Consider the following 16,665-nt stretch of genomic DNA (forward strand, 5'->3'; position numbering starts at 1 on the left):
CTAAGCAGTTTTGGGTTATAAAATTACTAATATTTATATCGTCAAAAATATTTTGATAAAATATTAATAATACTTAGGTACTTACTTAATTCGATTTGGCGATTTCGTAGAAAAAATGTGACGTCACACTAGGGGGGAGGGGTTTGCCAAATGTGACCAAATGTGACAAGGGGGGGGGGGAGGGGTCAAAAAACCTAGAAATTCGTGTGACGTAATTAATGGATGACCCCTAAGTACTGGTAAAACATGCTTCTAACTCAATAGATTATAACATTACCGCAATAAATGTTTTCAAAATATACGGAACATTTTATGAGCTATCTAAAAATGTAAGTTTTATTGCTGTATAATGTTGTATAACTAAGTAATCATGAATTTTGTTCAGCATGGGTACTGTGCACCGTCACGTAAATGGAGCCCGGCCATCGTTGAGTTTTCATTATATTCCCGGTTCTATTTTTCTGATACTTGGTGGATACCATTTGCAAGCATATTAAATTTTCTGTGAATACTCGATTGTTTGAAATCTGAGGCCCAAAAAAACCATTTTAAAAATATTAAAGAAAATGTTTAATTTTTTTTTACCTAAGAGGTTTGCTTAGTCACTGAAATAATTTGAGAAAGAGATAATGTAGTAAATATAGCGTGAAATATTTAGAATAAAATCAACAAACTATTTATTAACTTTCCAAAAATATTGTTTAGTTACCGTACAATTATAAATATATATGTAAGCCAGGACCAATTTCGCCAAGCAAGCAAGCAAACACACGGCGCGGCGAGCGCCTGGTAGACCAGCAGCATTCTATTATTGTTTGACAGTACATTTGATAATATAAGTATCCAAAATGTGAGGTTCTGTTATAAAATATCGATATAAATGATGGTTTATTTGCTTTGTCTTTTATCACAGGAAACTTAAGTATGTTTTGACAAAAGCCCAGTTCTAGGTTCATAACATTGTTAAGTTCGTAGCTTTCATGATTGCAAGACCACTGCATATAAAGTACTTAATATCTGTGTTGTTATTTGACTCACATCTACACGTAAAACGTTTTCAAACCCACTCCGTAATTAATAATTTAAAATCACCTTGAGATCTGAGGCTTAATGTGGCGCTTTAAAGGGATATTTGTCGCCGGCACGCTCCAGGATGCAAAATAAGTGACTACTATTTGAGTAACAGCGTAGGTCCACATAGGTGATAGTTTCAGCTTTAGATGGTAAATTAGCATTTATGGTCAATATTTGTAATTGCACGTTATTTTTCTTTGCCACTATCTACTTTCGTTGCATTTTTGTAAGCTTACAATCTGATAACTTGAAGTAAAATCTAATGGCGAGTAATTATTTTAGTGCACTGATGCCGGCGTTATCTGCGGATTTATTTTGGCGAAATTAATTATACTGTCAACAACTAGGTACATATATGTATTATTAAAACAAAATTTTAAAGGGCCTCTGATTCTTTGCAAATTTATCTTAATGCAATATATTTTTATTTGTGGTCTACCACATTTAATTTTGGAAACAGTGAACAATAACTACCCGTGAATTCCGGTTTTAAGTATAGTAATAGTAACATTAGGTCAATATTGAGTAAAATATTTATATTTATTTACTATTTTATTTTGCTGTCTAATTTATAGTTTTTGCTTACCTATTGATTCATTGGCGTTTGGCACTGTAGTTTTAGCTTATAGGTATGACTCTATTGACAGTTATGAGATTAGAGAGTACTACGGTATTTAAATAACGCTCGTCTGTAACTACATGATCTTAAATCTATAATAGCGACTCATAACTTCTCTGTTCGACTGTAAGTCATACAAGAGAGTTAAGTAGCGATTGCGATATAAGAGGCTATAAGTAGAAGACTTTATCACGCGTTTAGAAACTTAAGTGCAAATTGCAGACTATTACGCATATAGATGTTAAGGTTGTTCAATTCACTTTGAGCTATAAGCTATAACACTAGCAGCTTAACATGCATTATAGCGCCCAAAACAGCTACTGTAGATCTTAAATCTTTAGATAAACCTTTTGAACACTTTTATGTCACCAGAGCCTGTAAAACTAAGACTAAATATGTAGCTATTCTAGAGCCAGGCTATGTCTTTAGGTAAGAAAATAGGTGCTAATTGTCGCCTAATTGTTTGTTGGGATTTATATGACGGTGCGCAGTGACCCATGCGGAACAAAATTCATTATTACTTGGTTATATAATATCAAACACCAATAAAACTTGTTTTTGGAAAGCTTATGAAATGTCTCGTATATTTTGTAATTACATTAATAGCGGTAAAGTTATAATTTATTGAGTTGCATGTGCATACACGGTAAAAAATCATATGTTTTCAATTATTTTGAAAATGACTACAGTTATTGAAAACCAAATATAGTACGTTTAATATTCTTTCAAATGGTATCTATCACCAACTGATCAATAAAATAGAACCCGAGAAATAATGAAAAGTTGACGCCGGTCGCCCGCCATTTACGTGACAGCGCTTAGTGACCCATGCTGAACAAAATTCGTAATTACTTGGTTATATAATATCATACACCAATCAAACTTATGTTTTTGGTAAGCTAATGAAATATCTCGTATATTTTGTAATAAAATAATTGCGGTATAATTGTAATTTATTAAGTTAGACGCATATTTAATCAGTACTTATGCTATCCATGCACGGTAAAAAATCAAATATTTTAAAATATCTTGTAAAGGACTACAGTTATGACTACGGTTATTATAAAACAATAATAGCACGTTTAATACTCTTTCAAACGACACCTCACACGAACCGATCGGTCCCATAGGACTCAAGATGTGAACAAATATCAATGATGGTCGGCCGTCATCTTTGCCCCCCTTTTTTTCGACCCGTCCCCCCCTCCATAAACTAAAACCGGTCAATTCGTATTCTAGAGATCACGAGGAACACATCCCTACCAGTTTTAGGTATTTAGAAGAGATGTCGACGACTTTTTTCAAAACAGGCCGGTTTCCTCCAGTCTATATACCCTACACGTCACATCAGTGACGTGACTTACCTTAAGTTTTTAAAAAGTTGAAAAAATTGAAGCAAGTATCACTGGCATCAGATTGTTAAGGGGCCCACTGACTAACAGTCCGCCGGACGGTATCGGCCTGTCAGTTGTTCGGAACTGTCAAAATTTTGTTCTAACTGACAGGCCGATACCGTCCGGCGGATTGTTAATCAGTGGGCCCCTTTACATATAGATCTGAGGGGCTACCGCGAAAACCGATATTCGCAAATTGCGGGGATCTTTCTCTTTTACTCCAATGAAGGCGTAATAAGAGTGACAGAGAAAAATGCCCGCAATTTGCGAACTTCGATTTTCGCGGTTACAGCCCAGTTTAGGGTTTAAATTAATCAGTGTGACCGACCTATAAATTGCCTATCACTGCCCTTTCGTACTTTGTACAATGTACTACGTTCAGATTTTTTTTGTAAAATACGATAGTGCTGCTGAATAAAAACAAATTGTATGGCTTGCTTATAACAATACGTAATATTAGATAGGTAACTAAAGTTAAACCCTACAAGTTATAAAAGGAGCTCTGATACATACAAAAAAATACGGTCGAATTGATAACCTCCTTTTTTGATGTCGGTTAAAAATAGTAGGCAACACGTTAAATACTGCTTGGTATATGTCATGTAAAGTAGATAATGCAGCAGCACTGTTATATTTGGGTCTAGTCTTCGCTTGTTCGGCAGTTTATTGCGTTAAAAGAGTCTATATTAATCATGTAAGAATTCAGATTATATTTTAATGCAAAACAATTTGTTTTACTTAGTATTCTTTGATTTCTTTTTCCAAATCAAGAACAATAGAAATTGTTAACATGTCCGTTAAAACATGATTAAATTCAGGCCTTACTTTGTATGAAAACTGTAATTTTAACATTGGTCGAATCAAAAGAAATGAGACTCTGTTCCAATTGAAAATGGTTCAAATTTAATTGAAGCAAGTGCTATAGGTTGGACCGTGGGTCAAGCTAGAACTGCAGGCTGACTGCTATTGTTCTTGATTTGTGCAAGATCAGAAACACTAACTATAAAGTTCTATTATTTTGTTTACGCAGTTGGTGCAGTCATATAAACGTCATTAAAATATTTTTTAGCATTTATTGCGATCATTAATTGTTATTTGAGCTTGTATACAATAAATACGAGATAGCGAATGTGCAACATCGTTTGATTAATCCCGCAAAGTACCTATAGTTTGTCAGTAACACAATTAGTACAGTAAACTGTAAAAATTATGGGTGTACAAATCATCTCAAAAATATGTCCCATAACTCTTATGTCAGTGAATTAAGAACTATGGGACATATTTTTGAGGAAGTTGTCTACACCCATATTTTTACAGTGGACTGTACAATAACTCGATAAAATAATAGAGTGGCAGAAAACATTTACTCACACACGGAGTTTTAGGAAATCTTGTTTAAGTGCGGATTAGTAGGTAAGTAAACCTTATCGCAAGGTTTACCGATGGTCACTAAAGGGTTTATTCTGTACCCTCTCATCAAGTACCTCTTCTACATTTTCAACAAGTATACGTTTAGTCGCTACTACAGCATACACGCTATGATAATAAATAATAATAAATATTATATGACTTTTTACACAGATTGACTAAGTTCCACGGTAAGCTCAAGAAGGTTTGTGTTGTGGGTACTCAAGACAACGATATATATATACAAATATGTACGTACATAGAAAACACCCATGACTCAGGAAAAAATATCTGTGTTCATCACCAGGGATCGTACATTTTCCAGCGTTTTTGGTGCACAAAGTGTTGTTAACGGTATAAATAATTTCAACCCTAATGATTAATTAGCGTTTATTACGTTGATATTAACCTTAATTTACCATTTCAGTTGAAATTATGTATACCAATTCCGTTAACACCACGCGAATCGATTTGGTGCAGCGGAGTGGTGTTAACGGAATTCGTATAAATAATTTCAACCCTTAATGATTAATTAGCGTTAATTACGTTAAATTAACCTTAATTTACCATTTCAGTTGAAATTATCTATACCAATTCCGTTAACACCACTCTGCTGCACCAAAAGTGCTGGAAAATGTACGATCACTGTTCATCACACAAATAAATGCCCTTACCGGGATTTGAACCCGTCGGCTTAATAGGCCAGACCGGTCGTCAAAATCGTCGTATAGTATAACATGATATGGCAGTGAGAGTGACATACAATTGAGATTCTTCACTCTTTCCCTTTCACACATAATTAAAACAACAGTAGGTATATAATTTAGGTATTTATTTACAACTTATATATTTAACAAATTCGGAGCGTAGTTCGACGGCGCACTAGGTACGTGTTCTAAGTGCAATTTGTTGCAAGGCACAGATATCTAAATGGAATGTCCATACAAAGTTTGTAGTGTTACGCTTTGTTTTTCCAAGTTTCATTTTTTCAGCTGCACGCAACACATATTTGAAATCATTTTCAAACAATATAATAGACGTTCCATTGAAATAACTGTCTTAAAATTTAAAAAAAATCCTTATAATTCAAACAGGAACTTAAAGATATATCATAAAGAATGCTGGGTGCACTTTCACCAAATAAAACTGCTTATGAGACTAGATGGTGGAATGTTATCTACAATATATTTTATCTACCTACATATATATTTGTATTAGACTAAATATTTGTTCTCACATTCTTAGTGTCAATAATAATGTGGGTAAATGTTTAAGATAATATTTATTGCTTCAAATTGATTAGGATTTAACATTAGGAAGGCTGAAAATTATTGAAAAATTGAATATTTAAAAATATCTTTAATTCCGCTTACGGATGACTTTCATTCATTGGGTGTGTGGCATTTTTAGCAGTGTAGTCTGTTACATATAGGTAATTAATTTAAATAAATATACAAAAAAATATTTCAGGTTACCAAAATACTACCAATTGCCATGTTTTTTTAAAGAATATTTATATACAAAAAATGCGTCGTCATCAAGTACTTGCTGTTACTATATATTTCATGAAATATAATTACGCAATTAGAGATAAACAGGTGTTTATTGAACATGCCCTACGCATCTAATTGACTGCTCGCCTGCACCACCACAACACTCGTTGATTTGAAACATTCACAAACCAACAGTAACATACTAATTACGGAAATAGTTCTACCACCATTTTACTAGCACGTAAAATACCAATAACCGCATCAGAATATTATAGTCAATTTCACAAATAAGTGCTGAGAAAACAATTCCACTAAATAAGTTAACGACGTAAAAATATCACCTAAATATTATAATCAGCATAATATATGAAGGGTAATCTAATTATAGTACAGCATCAATTAATCGTATAAATCAATTATCCGCCTTCACTTTGGTCTCAGACCAGCGTTTTCAACACGGTCTAAAAGTAAACCACAATTTTGCTACAAGCTCCGACCCTGTACCAAATCACAAAAAAAAACGTGCTCAAGAAAGCTAAGTACCGGCTTATAACAATAGGTAATTACTATATGTTCATTAATGGAGCAAAATCTTTCGACTTTTATAGGCAGACCTCGACACTTTTTATTTTGCTCGGGGAGTGCGGTGCAATACCTAGTACTAACGCATCGAGCGAGGCCCAGAGGCGCATGAGTTTGTAAACATACAGAAAACAACACGAAAATATTATTTATAACAAAAATGATGTTTTTTTATGAAGCTCATGCGTCTTGCCTAACATTGGGTTTTAAGCGCAGTTATAAAATAACAACGTTAGATACACACTTAGTTCTTTAATCGTATGTTACGAATAATTGCCGTATAGGTAGATTTCTGGGTCTGTATGTAAATATAATTGTCGAATCAGAAATGTACGGCAAATTGCCAGGTTGGTAGGAATAATATGAGCCGGCGTGCCTGAGATGGTTGCACTTTTATCGTTTCGACACTCGAGTGGCACATGACACCATTAAATGATAAAAATGCAACCAATACCCCGTACATATCCACACATACAAACTAAGTACCTATAACATTAGTAGCTTTCATACGCGCGCTCATAGCCCAATGTGTCTGCGTCAATCTCACGCGTGCTGTAAACGCACGTTTCCCTTGCGTGGGTCGTGACGCGGCCGTTTAGAGCTTGACGCGGCCGCTGCAGATGTCCTTGAAGAGCTCGGAGGTGACGGGCACGAACTGTGCGCCGGCGCGGAAGTACAGCGGCTCACGGATCACGTCCGGGTCGAAGCCCTCTTTCTGGTACTGCAGCTTCTTTAGTTTGAATGTGCCTGGGGGAAACGAATCAAAGTTTTCATATTTTTATCGTTATGAGGATAGCTATAATAAATTCAAAACTATGTTCTGTTGGTGGCAATTAATGTTTTAACGTTTATGGATGGCCTGGGCATAGATAACGAGCATAAGAATTACCTACTCTATAAAATGTAATAGCACGATCGCTATAAATAACACGACGGCCAGGTTTTCTTCCTCGTGTTACCAGCTCGATGATATCGATGAAATTCAAAAGATTATGAGTAAATTCTGGATAGGTACGAGTACTTAGCTAAAGAGTGCTGGGCGCGGGACGGACCTACCCGATGTTTATGAGCGTGTTACGATTACATGTCAAAAATAAGAGTAGGTATACAATAAAGACTAAGGGCCAGTTGCACCAACCACATTTGACAGACTGATCAACGTCAGCCGGCGCGCCCCGGCACTTTACTATGAAACTTTCCATACATAAAAATTTAGCGAACTCTTTAACGATACGAACAGTTTGGTGCAACCGACCCTAAGACAATCGTTTATCGACAAACGCCAATCGAAAAGTAAAAATGGATCAGGATGACAGATACGAATGAAACGTCGCATAATAATTTCTATAAGTAGGTAGGGTACAAAGGTCCGATTGGCGTTTTGGGATACTAGTACTAAAAGCTTCTGCTCGCGACTTCGTCTGCATGGAATGATCATGATCATGATTGATAAACACTATTACACTGGGCCTTAAGCTTTCTCCATATCAAATTTAATCCAAATTGGTTTAGCGGTTTACGTATGAAGGAGTAACAGACAGACAGATAGTAAGGTAGGTATATGAGCGTTTTAAAAAAAAATGTACATTTCATTCATGTCTTCAAAATATTGACTCCTTGGGCTCATTTTACTCAGAATCATTTGTACATTCACGCCTCATACACGAAAAAATGTGTCCCAAGATTTCTTTTCCAGATCGTCACATTTTTGTATAAATAATTTTTTTATTTGTATGAGCGTGACGCACTAGAAAAATTTTTTATCATAAAGAATTTTGGGACATATTTTCATGTATGAGGCGTGAATGTACAAAATAAATGATTCTGAGTAAAATGAGCCTAAGAAGTCAATATTTTGAAGACATGAATGAAATGTACATTTTTTTGGAAAACGCTCATATACAGGGTGGAAAGGCACGACGATCCTTTCCGGAAATGGGAGATAGTTTAGCCTAAGCTCTATGTTTTCTCCATAGAAACTATGTTAATATGGGCAACCGTTTCTAAATTATGACCTTTTAAACATCCACGCAAAAAACTACTTTGTTCTAACCCTAACAGGTGACAGGGTCAATGAACTTACTTGTAAACAATCAGTATTCGACAGGAAATTATGCTAATTTGTTGCCATCTAACCATTTTTATTAGGTCTGCTTACAGCACGGTAAGAATCATTGCAGGATTTTCGCTTTCTTAGTGGTTCCACTTGTTCAATACTTGAATGAAATAGTTATGTTATTCCTTAATATTAATAATACTAACCACAACATTGTTTACAACGACAGTTCAAATGGTGACATTGACAACCACTCAAAAGTACGCAATCGTCTTATAAATATCTCTGGTTTCCTTGACTGATAAAAAGGTTTTAGTTTCTTAACACGTTTCACAAAATTATTTTCGAATAATTGGAAACTATTTAAAATAATAAAAAATTACATGTAGGTTGTGTTAGTTGCACCAAATGAACTTGCAAAAATGAAATACTAAGAATAAATCAAGAATAAATACTTCTTCAATACCAAACTAACAAACCTTCTTGCGTGGTAGGAAATAGACAAGACGTCTGATGTTTGAAATTAAATTTTCATTGAACTATACTTATTGAATGTCATATTCTTCAAATAAAAATGTTAGATGCTCGTGGCTATTTAAATTTGTGGGGCTGTGTAAAAGATATGGTGTACCAAACCAAACGGAATGTGAAACTGCGGACGAAATGAGACAAAGGCTAATTGGTGCTTTCTGCGGAGGATAAATGACGAAGAGCATACACTATATCGCATGTGCATCGACATACTCGGGTACGGGCTGCGGCGGCGTTGTAATACACGGAGGTACATTTGAACACCGTATGTGAAAAGAAGATAGTATTAAATATTGGAAAAAAGTAATTATCTAAGAAAGTAATAAAATTGTTTGTAATATTTTTGCATGCATTTGATTTATTTGACATTTATGCGTCATTCATACATCATTGCGATACTGTCAACGATCGGAAAAAAGTGTAAAGTCCCGAGCTTTCCCGACGGAGATCCTTAATCTAGCCGTCATGTGCACATGCTATAGGGTTATCACCACAGTTAAAAAGTAGTATTTTTGCAATTTTTATTTTTTACTCAATTAACGATTCTTACCATTACCAATAGTCTCTGTATCACTTAAACGACCTAATACTTCTGGGAAGGATCGTCGTGCCTTTCCACCCTGTATAGTTTCGCATTTATAATTATGATAGTCGGGTCCGGGGGTTGGGCGGTCGGAGACTGTCCCACTCACTGGTGATGTCGATGTCGTCGACGAGGCGCAGGAAGAGCGGGCGCGCGTAGGAGGGCAGCGCGTCGTCCACGTCGCGCGCCAGCCGCGCCAGCTCCAGCGCGCGCGCCGGGTCCGCCACCGCCGCCATGCCCGCCCGCCCTTCGTTCGCGGGAATCTGGAATACAATACATTCTAATAATATCACTCACAGTAATAGTAATATTACCTTCACAACAATTATTCAATTCCAACTTGATCAACGGCCCAATTTGTATGATTTTATCAATTAAGTAGGTACCTTCGTTGTCACAATTTTATTTTAAGGCATTGGTGTAGGTTGAACCTGTATATTGCATACAAAAAGTCTGGAGATCATGTCTTCCCATACCACGTGACGTATGTGACCTACTCTCTATGTGCAGAACAGAGTAAAGACCTAAGAAAAGAGCATTGAAGGGAACAAGAACAAGTTCTACTCGACTTTATCATTAGATTAATCTAGTATAGTTATGCCCGTTGTCACGTAGCATAAGCAACCTATCAATAATCAATCCCGGTACGCAATTAATTTCTTGTCATAAAACTTTATGTCAATATAATATGTTTAGATCGGCAGAGCCAGCTGTGACTCACCGACACGCCGTACACCACAACCTCCCTGTTGCCGAGCGCGGGGCTGGCGCTGAGCGCGTTCTCCACCTCGCCCGTGGACACGTTCTCGCCCTTCCAGCGGTAGGTGTCGCCGGTGCGGTCGCGGAAGTACAGGTAGCCCAGCTCGTCCCCCACCAGGAGGTCGCCGCTCACGAACGCCGCGTCGCCCTTTCGGAACACGTCGCGTTCTAGCTTCTTGTTGCTGTCGGTCTGGAATAAAAGAAAAGAAAAACATTTGTAGAACTCAATAAACTGTCGCCGAGTAATAATTGCTAGCTGACTATTTTATTGCATAGACCTATATAATAGGGACAAGACATATTGTTCTATACGTACAATTGCTTATAGAAATAGCACCCATTTTGACGGCACACACATAAATATATATCTATCTCGTTTTTACTCAGCACTGTAACCCATAGCAAAAAAAGGTGACAGTATTTCAGTACGGACATAAAGTGTTCCATGAAAATACGTAAATACCTAATGCGGCCGAAAATCCGCCATGTTTAGTCACGCAAATGTCATTGTCTGTCAGTTCAGCAGGTACTTGTCCTGTCAAAAAGTCGTGGTGAAAACAAAAATTATTAATTATCTTTCAATATTTTGCTTGTGATTGAAAATAATTGAAGCCAAATGTAAATAATTACGTCGCGAATATGCCAGTGTGTAGTGTATTAGGGTGCGGCATAAGAAAACCACCAAATCAGCCATCTTTAACCATACACAGGTACGCTATAATTTACATGAAAAATATTGGTTATTGTTAATGTTCCTGGGAAATTTAAGGATGTTTCACATTATAAATAGCAAGGTTCTTCTGTGCAGTTATAGATCATGAAGTGATTGGATTTATTTAACTATATTTTTACGCTTAAATAATGTAAACATTTCAGCTAGGGTTGTACTTTATTTATCGACTTTGATATCGATATATTATGATTGCCTATTTATATTTTCTTATTTTATCATGCTACCCCGCTTCAAACCAACTAAATTATCTTAATTTAATAATTAAATCATTTTTATAGCTTACCAAGAAATGAACATAAAAAGAAAGAGCTGGAGATGGAGACCCTGACCGACTCTCGGGAGCACTCGGGTCCGTGGGGTCGTTACTCCACAAGCTGCCCTGCGGGCTTTTTTATATCATTATTATAGTTTTTTTATATAATTCGACATTAAGAGACCATATACATATAGTTGTAATTTATAAAATGGTTAATGTATTGTTATTATTTTGACGTATAAAAATGCCCTTGTGGCCTATTTGCTGAATAAATGTTGAAGAAGTTGAAGAGCGGAAGTCATTCCTTATTTTTGTAATAAAAAAATGTTCTGAAGGTGTTTTGTTTTTTTTCACCCGTCGCTTAATAAGCTTGAATTTTGTATCGCTCTCACTTATAGATACGGCGAACCAAGGTCGAGGTGCAGTGCGGTAGTGTGTTACAGACTTTAGGGTTAGCAACACAACAAAATTGATTGTAATGGAGAGGTAAAGTCCAAGAAAAACACGTACACTTATTCTGACATCCAAAACAGATGGCGCTGTACTGCGCCATGTGTTATGCGGTCACTAAGTTGTCAAACGTCAACTTTTGAAAATCAGTGTTACCGCAAAAATCGCAATATGTATTGAGTAGTACAGCGTCATCTCGTTTACCTGTCAAATTTGAAGCACGAAATTGTCCTAGACTCCACACATCTTACTAAATCAAAGTATCTTTTCACATAACAATATACTAATAAAGAATTTTTATTTATTTACTTACTTCCTATTAAAACATAAACTCCACAAATAATACATACTTAGTATTTTAAATAAAATGAGCCGAGAACGTTAAAAAGGTATCGATGTATCGATAAAACCTAGCAACAGTAAAAATCTTCTGGGCAGCACTAAAACCGCCATGTTTAGTTCTAAGATGACGTCACAGTGGCACGCATTATTCGTTGACGTTTCACTTCCATAGGTTTCATATTTCAGTGTTTTATTGCCGTTTATTGTATACGCGCAGTGTTGTCACATCTACCAATTTTTAGGTAGATCTACCTATTTTACCTGCGTCCTACCTATCTACCACCTTCGACGTCAAATCTACCAATTTTTTTTTCAAAATATTATCCCCATACCCGGGTGTTTTCTAAAATAAATATTTAAAACCTGATTCTTTCAAATCTGGACGTTCTTGGGCTCATTCTACTCAGAATCGATAGCATTCTCCATCCCACCATTAAAAAAAGATGTCCCAAAATGTCCATTACATTACGTCACGTTTTAGTATGAAAAAAAATTTCACTTGTATGTGCGTGACGTAGTGGAACGTACAATTTTCATACAAATTTTTGGGACATTTTATTTTATCATCATAATTGAATATGCTAGTGATTCTGAGTTGAAAGAACCCAAAACACCAGGATCTGTGAGAATCAGGTTTTTGATATTTATTTTAGAAAACGCCCCGGGCGCTTTTACAACGCGCGTTAAAAAAGCGTTTGACTGACACAAATGGATACATGTGTATTTATTCACACGACAGCGGTGACGCTTTTTATGAAGCGTTGTTGGATTTTCGACTTTAAGCCTGGGACGTTAAATCGAATTTAGAGTGCGGACAGATTCAAGAGCTTTTTTAACGCGCGTTGAAAATGGGGGCTTACGGTATAAGCAATTTTCCTCCATGCGTGTAACAAAACGTTCCTTACGCGGCAAATTTGAAAAATGTAGGCGCGAAGGGATATCTTCTCATAGAATATTTGAATTTCGCGCCTTTTTCTACTGACAAGATTTGCTTGTTCATAAATGTTTTTTATGCATTTTTAATAATTGTACTCTGACAAGCTAGCGTTGTCAGTAGAAAAATGGGGCAAATTTAAAAATATAAGCAAGAAGGATCGATATTTCATACAAATTTTGAATTTCGCGCCTTTTTTTCTGACTATTCTGAGTAGGTAGATCTACCTATTTTTCATTTTAAATTCTACCTATTTCTACCAATTTTTGCATCGTGTTCTACCACTTAGACAAAATTGTATGTGACAACACTGTATACGCGTCTCTATGAACCGCGTACACCAACAATACCATTACGCGTGATGATAAAATCAATTTACAGTGGCGTTCAAAAGTGCATGGACATGTTTCAACCGTAATATTAAGGCATTACGGTCGACATCTATTCATGCATTTTTGAAAGCCACTGTACCCACGGATTTTTGTGTGATCGGCAATAACATTATGACATTTTAACCCTAAATTTTACGAGACTTGTCCCATCTAAGTATTCCAAGTGGTTAGGATAGTAGGACTATGACTCGTGTGACTAAGTTTTTATAATGAAACACTTGTAAGTAGGCACCGGCTATAACTCCATAGTTAGCTTCAAAATATGTACCTATATCAGTTTTCTTAGCACACAAAATGCTGGAATGATCAACCTACCTTGTCGACGTAACCGTAATATTCCCTCGAAGCATTCCCCTGAGCAATGAGACCGATGAACATGCCCGTTTCGCCTGAAATTAAGAAAAAAAATCATACAAACTCTAACAACGAATACGTTATATGAAGATTATGAAGTAAAAATCTAAAAATAAAACCTATACCTACCTATTGTAAAAAAAGAAAACAATCTAGAATTAAAACAATTTCACAGGCGAACTTAAGGGAATCTCTATCAGCAAATCTCTAAGTATTTGAGAATGCCAAGTTAACAGTTTAACAGTAGACTGTGTAAACTAGATCCTTACAAAACAAAAAATATGGTAAAATAATGCGGTATGTATTATAAATGTTACCCGGGTCGCAGCGGATGCAGAAGCCATCAGGGCCGCGCACGAGCGCGCCCTGCTCGTCGACGCGCACCACGGCGATGGGCAGCGCGCTCGCCGGCAGAATCTTCGGCAGGAAACCCACCGCACCCACTGTGTTGTCCACGTTTACTAAAACACCAAGGAAAATGTACATTACTTTTTTTACTAGGTAGCCTATTTTAGTGTGCCTATTTGTATCCCACTGTGTAGCCCTATGCTCTCCCCTGGATCTCGAGCGACAACTCGCGATCACATTGTGACAAGTTAGCACTATGCTAAATAGATGACTATGTGAATAGGCAAAGCAGCTTGTGGTGACAAATGAGCGAAGTAATCTCTCAACATGACAAATTCGCAGCTCTGATGATGGGTTGAAGGAAATTCTTAAGCTATTTCAAGGATTTAAGGTAGGTATTGTGGTGTTTGCAACACCTGTGTTATCAGCTGATATTTTTTGATGATCGTGACTTTAGATAAGAAGTTTATTAACTTCTGATTGCAATTTCGTCTGGAGATTGAAATTGATTTGGTGTAATGAAATCTTTGTTAGGGTTGACTTTCAACTGTAGGCTGTATAATAGGCTGATTCAGAACAACTGGCACGAGATTTGAACTGAACTGTCATAAATTATTATAAAGAATCCGCGAGTAGATTCTCATAATAATATTTAATAAACCGTTTTTATAGCTATATAGCTAATAATGGCACCTGTACCTCTATCTTATGATATATTCAAAATCTTTAAAAGACCGTGTTTTATTAGTTTAATAACTTCAACGAAATTCGTCCTGACTATATGCTAATACCCTGTTATCATAACTAGTTTAACAAATAGTACTAAGCTTTGTATACAAGTGATAAAATATAAACTCACTTATGTTGGCGTTGCCCTCCGTCGCGCCGTAAATTTCATTTATCTGGGGCACTTTGAACCTGTAAACGGTGTCACAACAAACAAAATTAGCTTATTCGTGCATTCATTAAGAAAACAATGCCTTCGGCTGATTAGGCGACCGCTCCGACCCCAACTTATTTCTTATATTCAAATCACGATAAATTACTACATAAGTATTTAAATAGCAGCGCAAGTAAATGAGGTTGGGTTATTACTAAAAAGTTCAGCTGCAAACGTTTCTATTTGAATGGTTAGTCCTTATAGGTACTATACTATATAAGTAGGTAATAAAGGTACTAGGTAAACGAGTAATGTTCTAAAAATGGTAATTATTTCGATTAAATTTAACTAAATCTAATTATAATATGGATATCGAATTAATTTAATATGAAAAATTAAACTACATACTTACTTACGAAGGTGATAGAAATCACTAATAAGAGCTAAATTAAATTTCCCGAATGTTTCTTGTTCCTGAATTTTCATACATATTATGTAAAATAACACATTAATATTCATTACCACTTTTGAGTAAGTAAACCCAAATTAATGTAAGTACAGTCAGCAGAAGAAGAAGCGGGCCAGGTGTTCAAAATGATCTTGACGCGACTTTATTGTCAAGAGAATAAGAGCGTGTCAAGGTCTCGCCTGCTTAGCAACTTCTGCTGCTGACTGTACCTCATAAGCAAATGTACCTATTTTTCTAATTCGGGACTTGATCAATTCGAAAACAGCCCGACTTCAGAACAACCTTTGCGATGCATTGTTGCAATGGTGGTCTTATCCGCACACCGCTCTGTTATATCGCTCACACTCACACACCAAAACGAAGCTCGGAGTGTGATAGCCGTGTACGTACACTTCGCTGGCCCAATATTACAGGGTTCTATGTTTCACTTTTATCGAACTGATATTTGAACATTGTCATAGTGACATTAAGTCGAATTTAAACTATCTTGAAAATGTAACATAGAACCCTGTAATATTGGGCCAGCGACTTGACTTGGAGACGTAACATAGGCACACATACGACGTGACAATTTAAATCAAGCAATCCAAGCTACCTTGTCACACATGTACCTTCAATGTTAATTACTATAACAAGTGACCTGTCAACGATGTTCTGCCAGATGGCCGGGCGCATGCCGTTGCCCACCATGATGCGCACGCGGTGCTGCGCGTCGGTCGGCCGCGGCGGCTGCGCCAGCAGGTAGCGGCACATCTCGCCGATGTACTGCGCCACCTGGTTACAACAAACACGATGATAAAGTTTTCCTAGACCGAGATACATCACCACACCTTATAAAACAAAGTCCCCCGTCGCGTCTATCTGTTTGTGTGTTTGTATGTTCGCGATAAACTCAAAAACCACTGAACGGATTTTCATGCGGTTTTCACCTATCAATAGAGTGATTTTTGAGGAAGGTTTAGGTGTATAATTTGTTAACCCGTGCGAAGCCGTGGCGGGTCGCTAGTAA

The 16,665-nt window shown here is 36.6% G+C and overlaps 1 protein-coding gene across 2 annotated transcripts in view; it reads right to left on the minus strand.

Annotated features, from left to right (window-relative positions):
- Positions 1–5,311: 5,311 nt before the first annotated feature.
- Positions 5,312–16,665, minus strand: part of LOC134790795 (long-chain fatty acid transport protein 4-like) — a 29,137-nt gene continuing 17,783 nt past the window's right edge. For both annotated transcript variants that reach the window (XM_063761735.1, XM_063761736.1), the window contains 7 exons: positions 16,297–16,430; positions 15,167–15,225; positions 14,277–14,420; positions 13,921–13,994; positions 10,461–10,688; positions 9,849–10,002; positions 5,312–7,316 (listed from right to left, as the gene is read on the minus strand). In XM_063761735.1, the coding sequence (XP_063617805.1) occupies positions 7,165–7,316; positions 9,849–10,002; positions 10,461–10,688; positions 13,921–13,994; positions 14,277–14,420; positions 15,167–15,225; positions 16,297–16,430 (945 nt within the window). In that variant the 3' untranslated portion in view covers positions 5,312–7,164. The remainder of the gene's footprint in view (positions 7,317–9,848; positions 10,003–10,460; positions 10,689–13,920; positions 13,995–14,276; positions 14,421–15,166; positions 15,226–16,296; positions 16,431–16,665) is intronic.

Source organism: Cydia splendana, chromosome 5, assembly GCF_910591565.1.
Source record: "Cydia splendana chromosome 5, ilCydSple1.2, whole genome shotgun sequence".
NCBI classification, from domain to species: Eukaryota; Metazoa; Arthropoda; class Insecta; order Lepidoptera; family Tortricidae; genus Cydia; species Cydia splendana.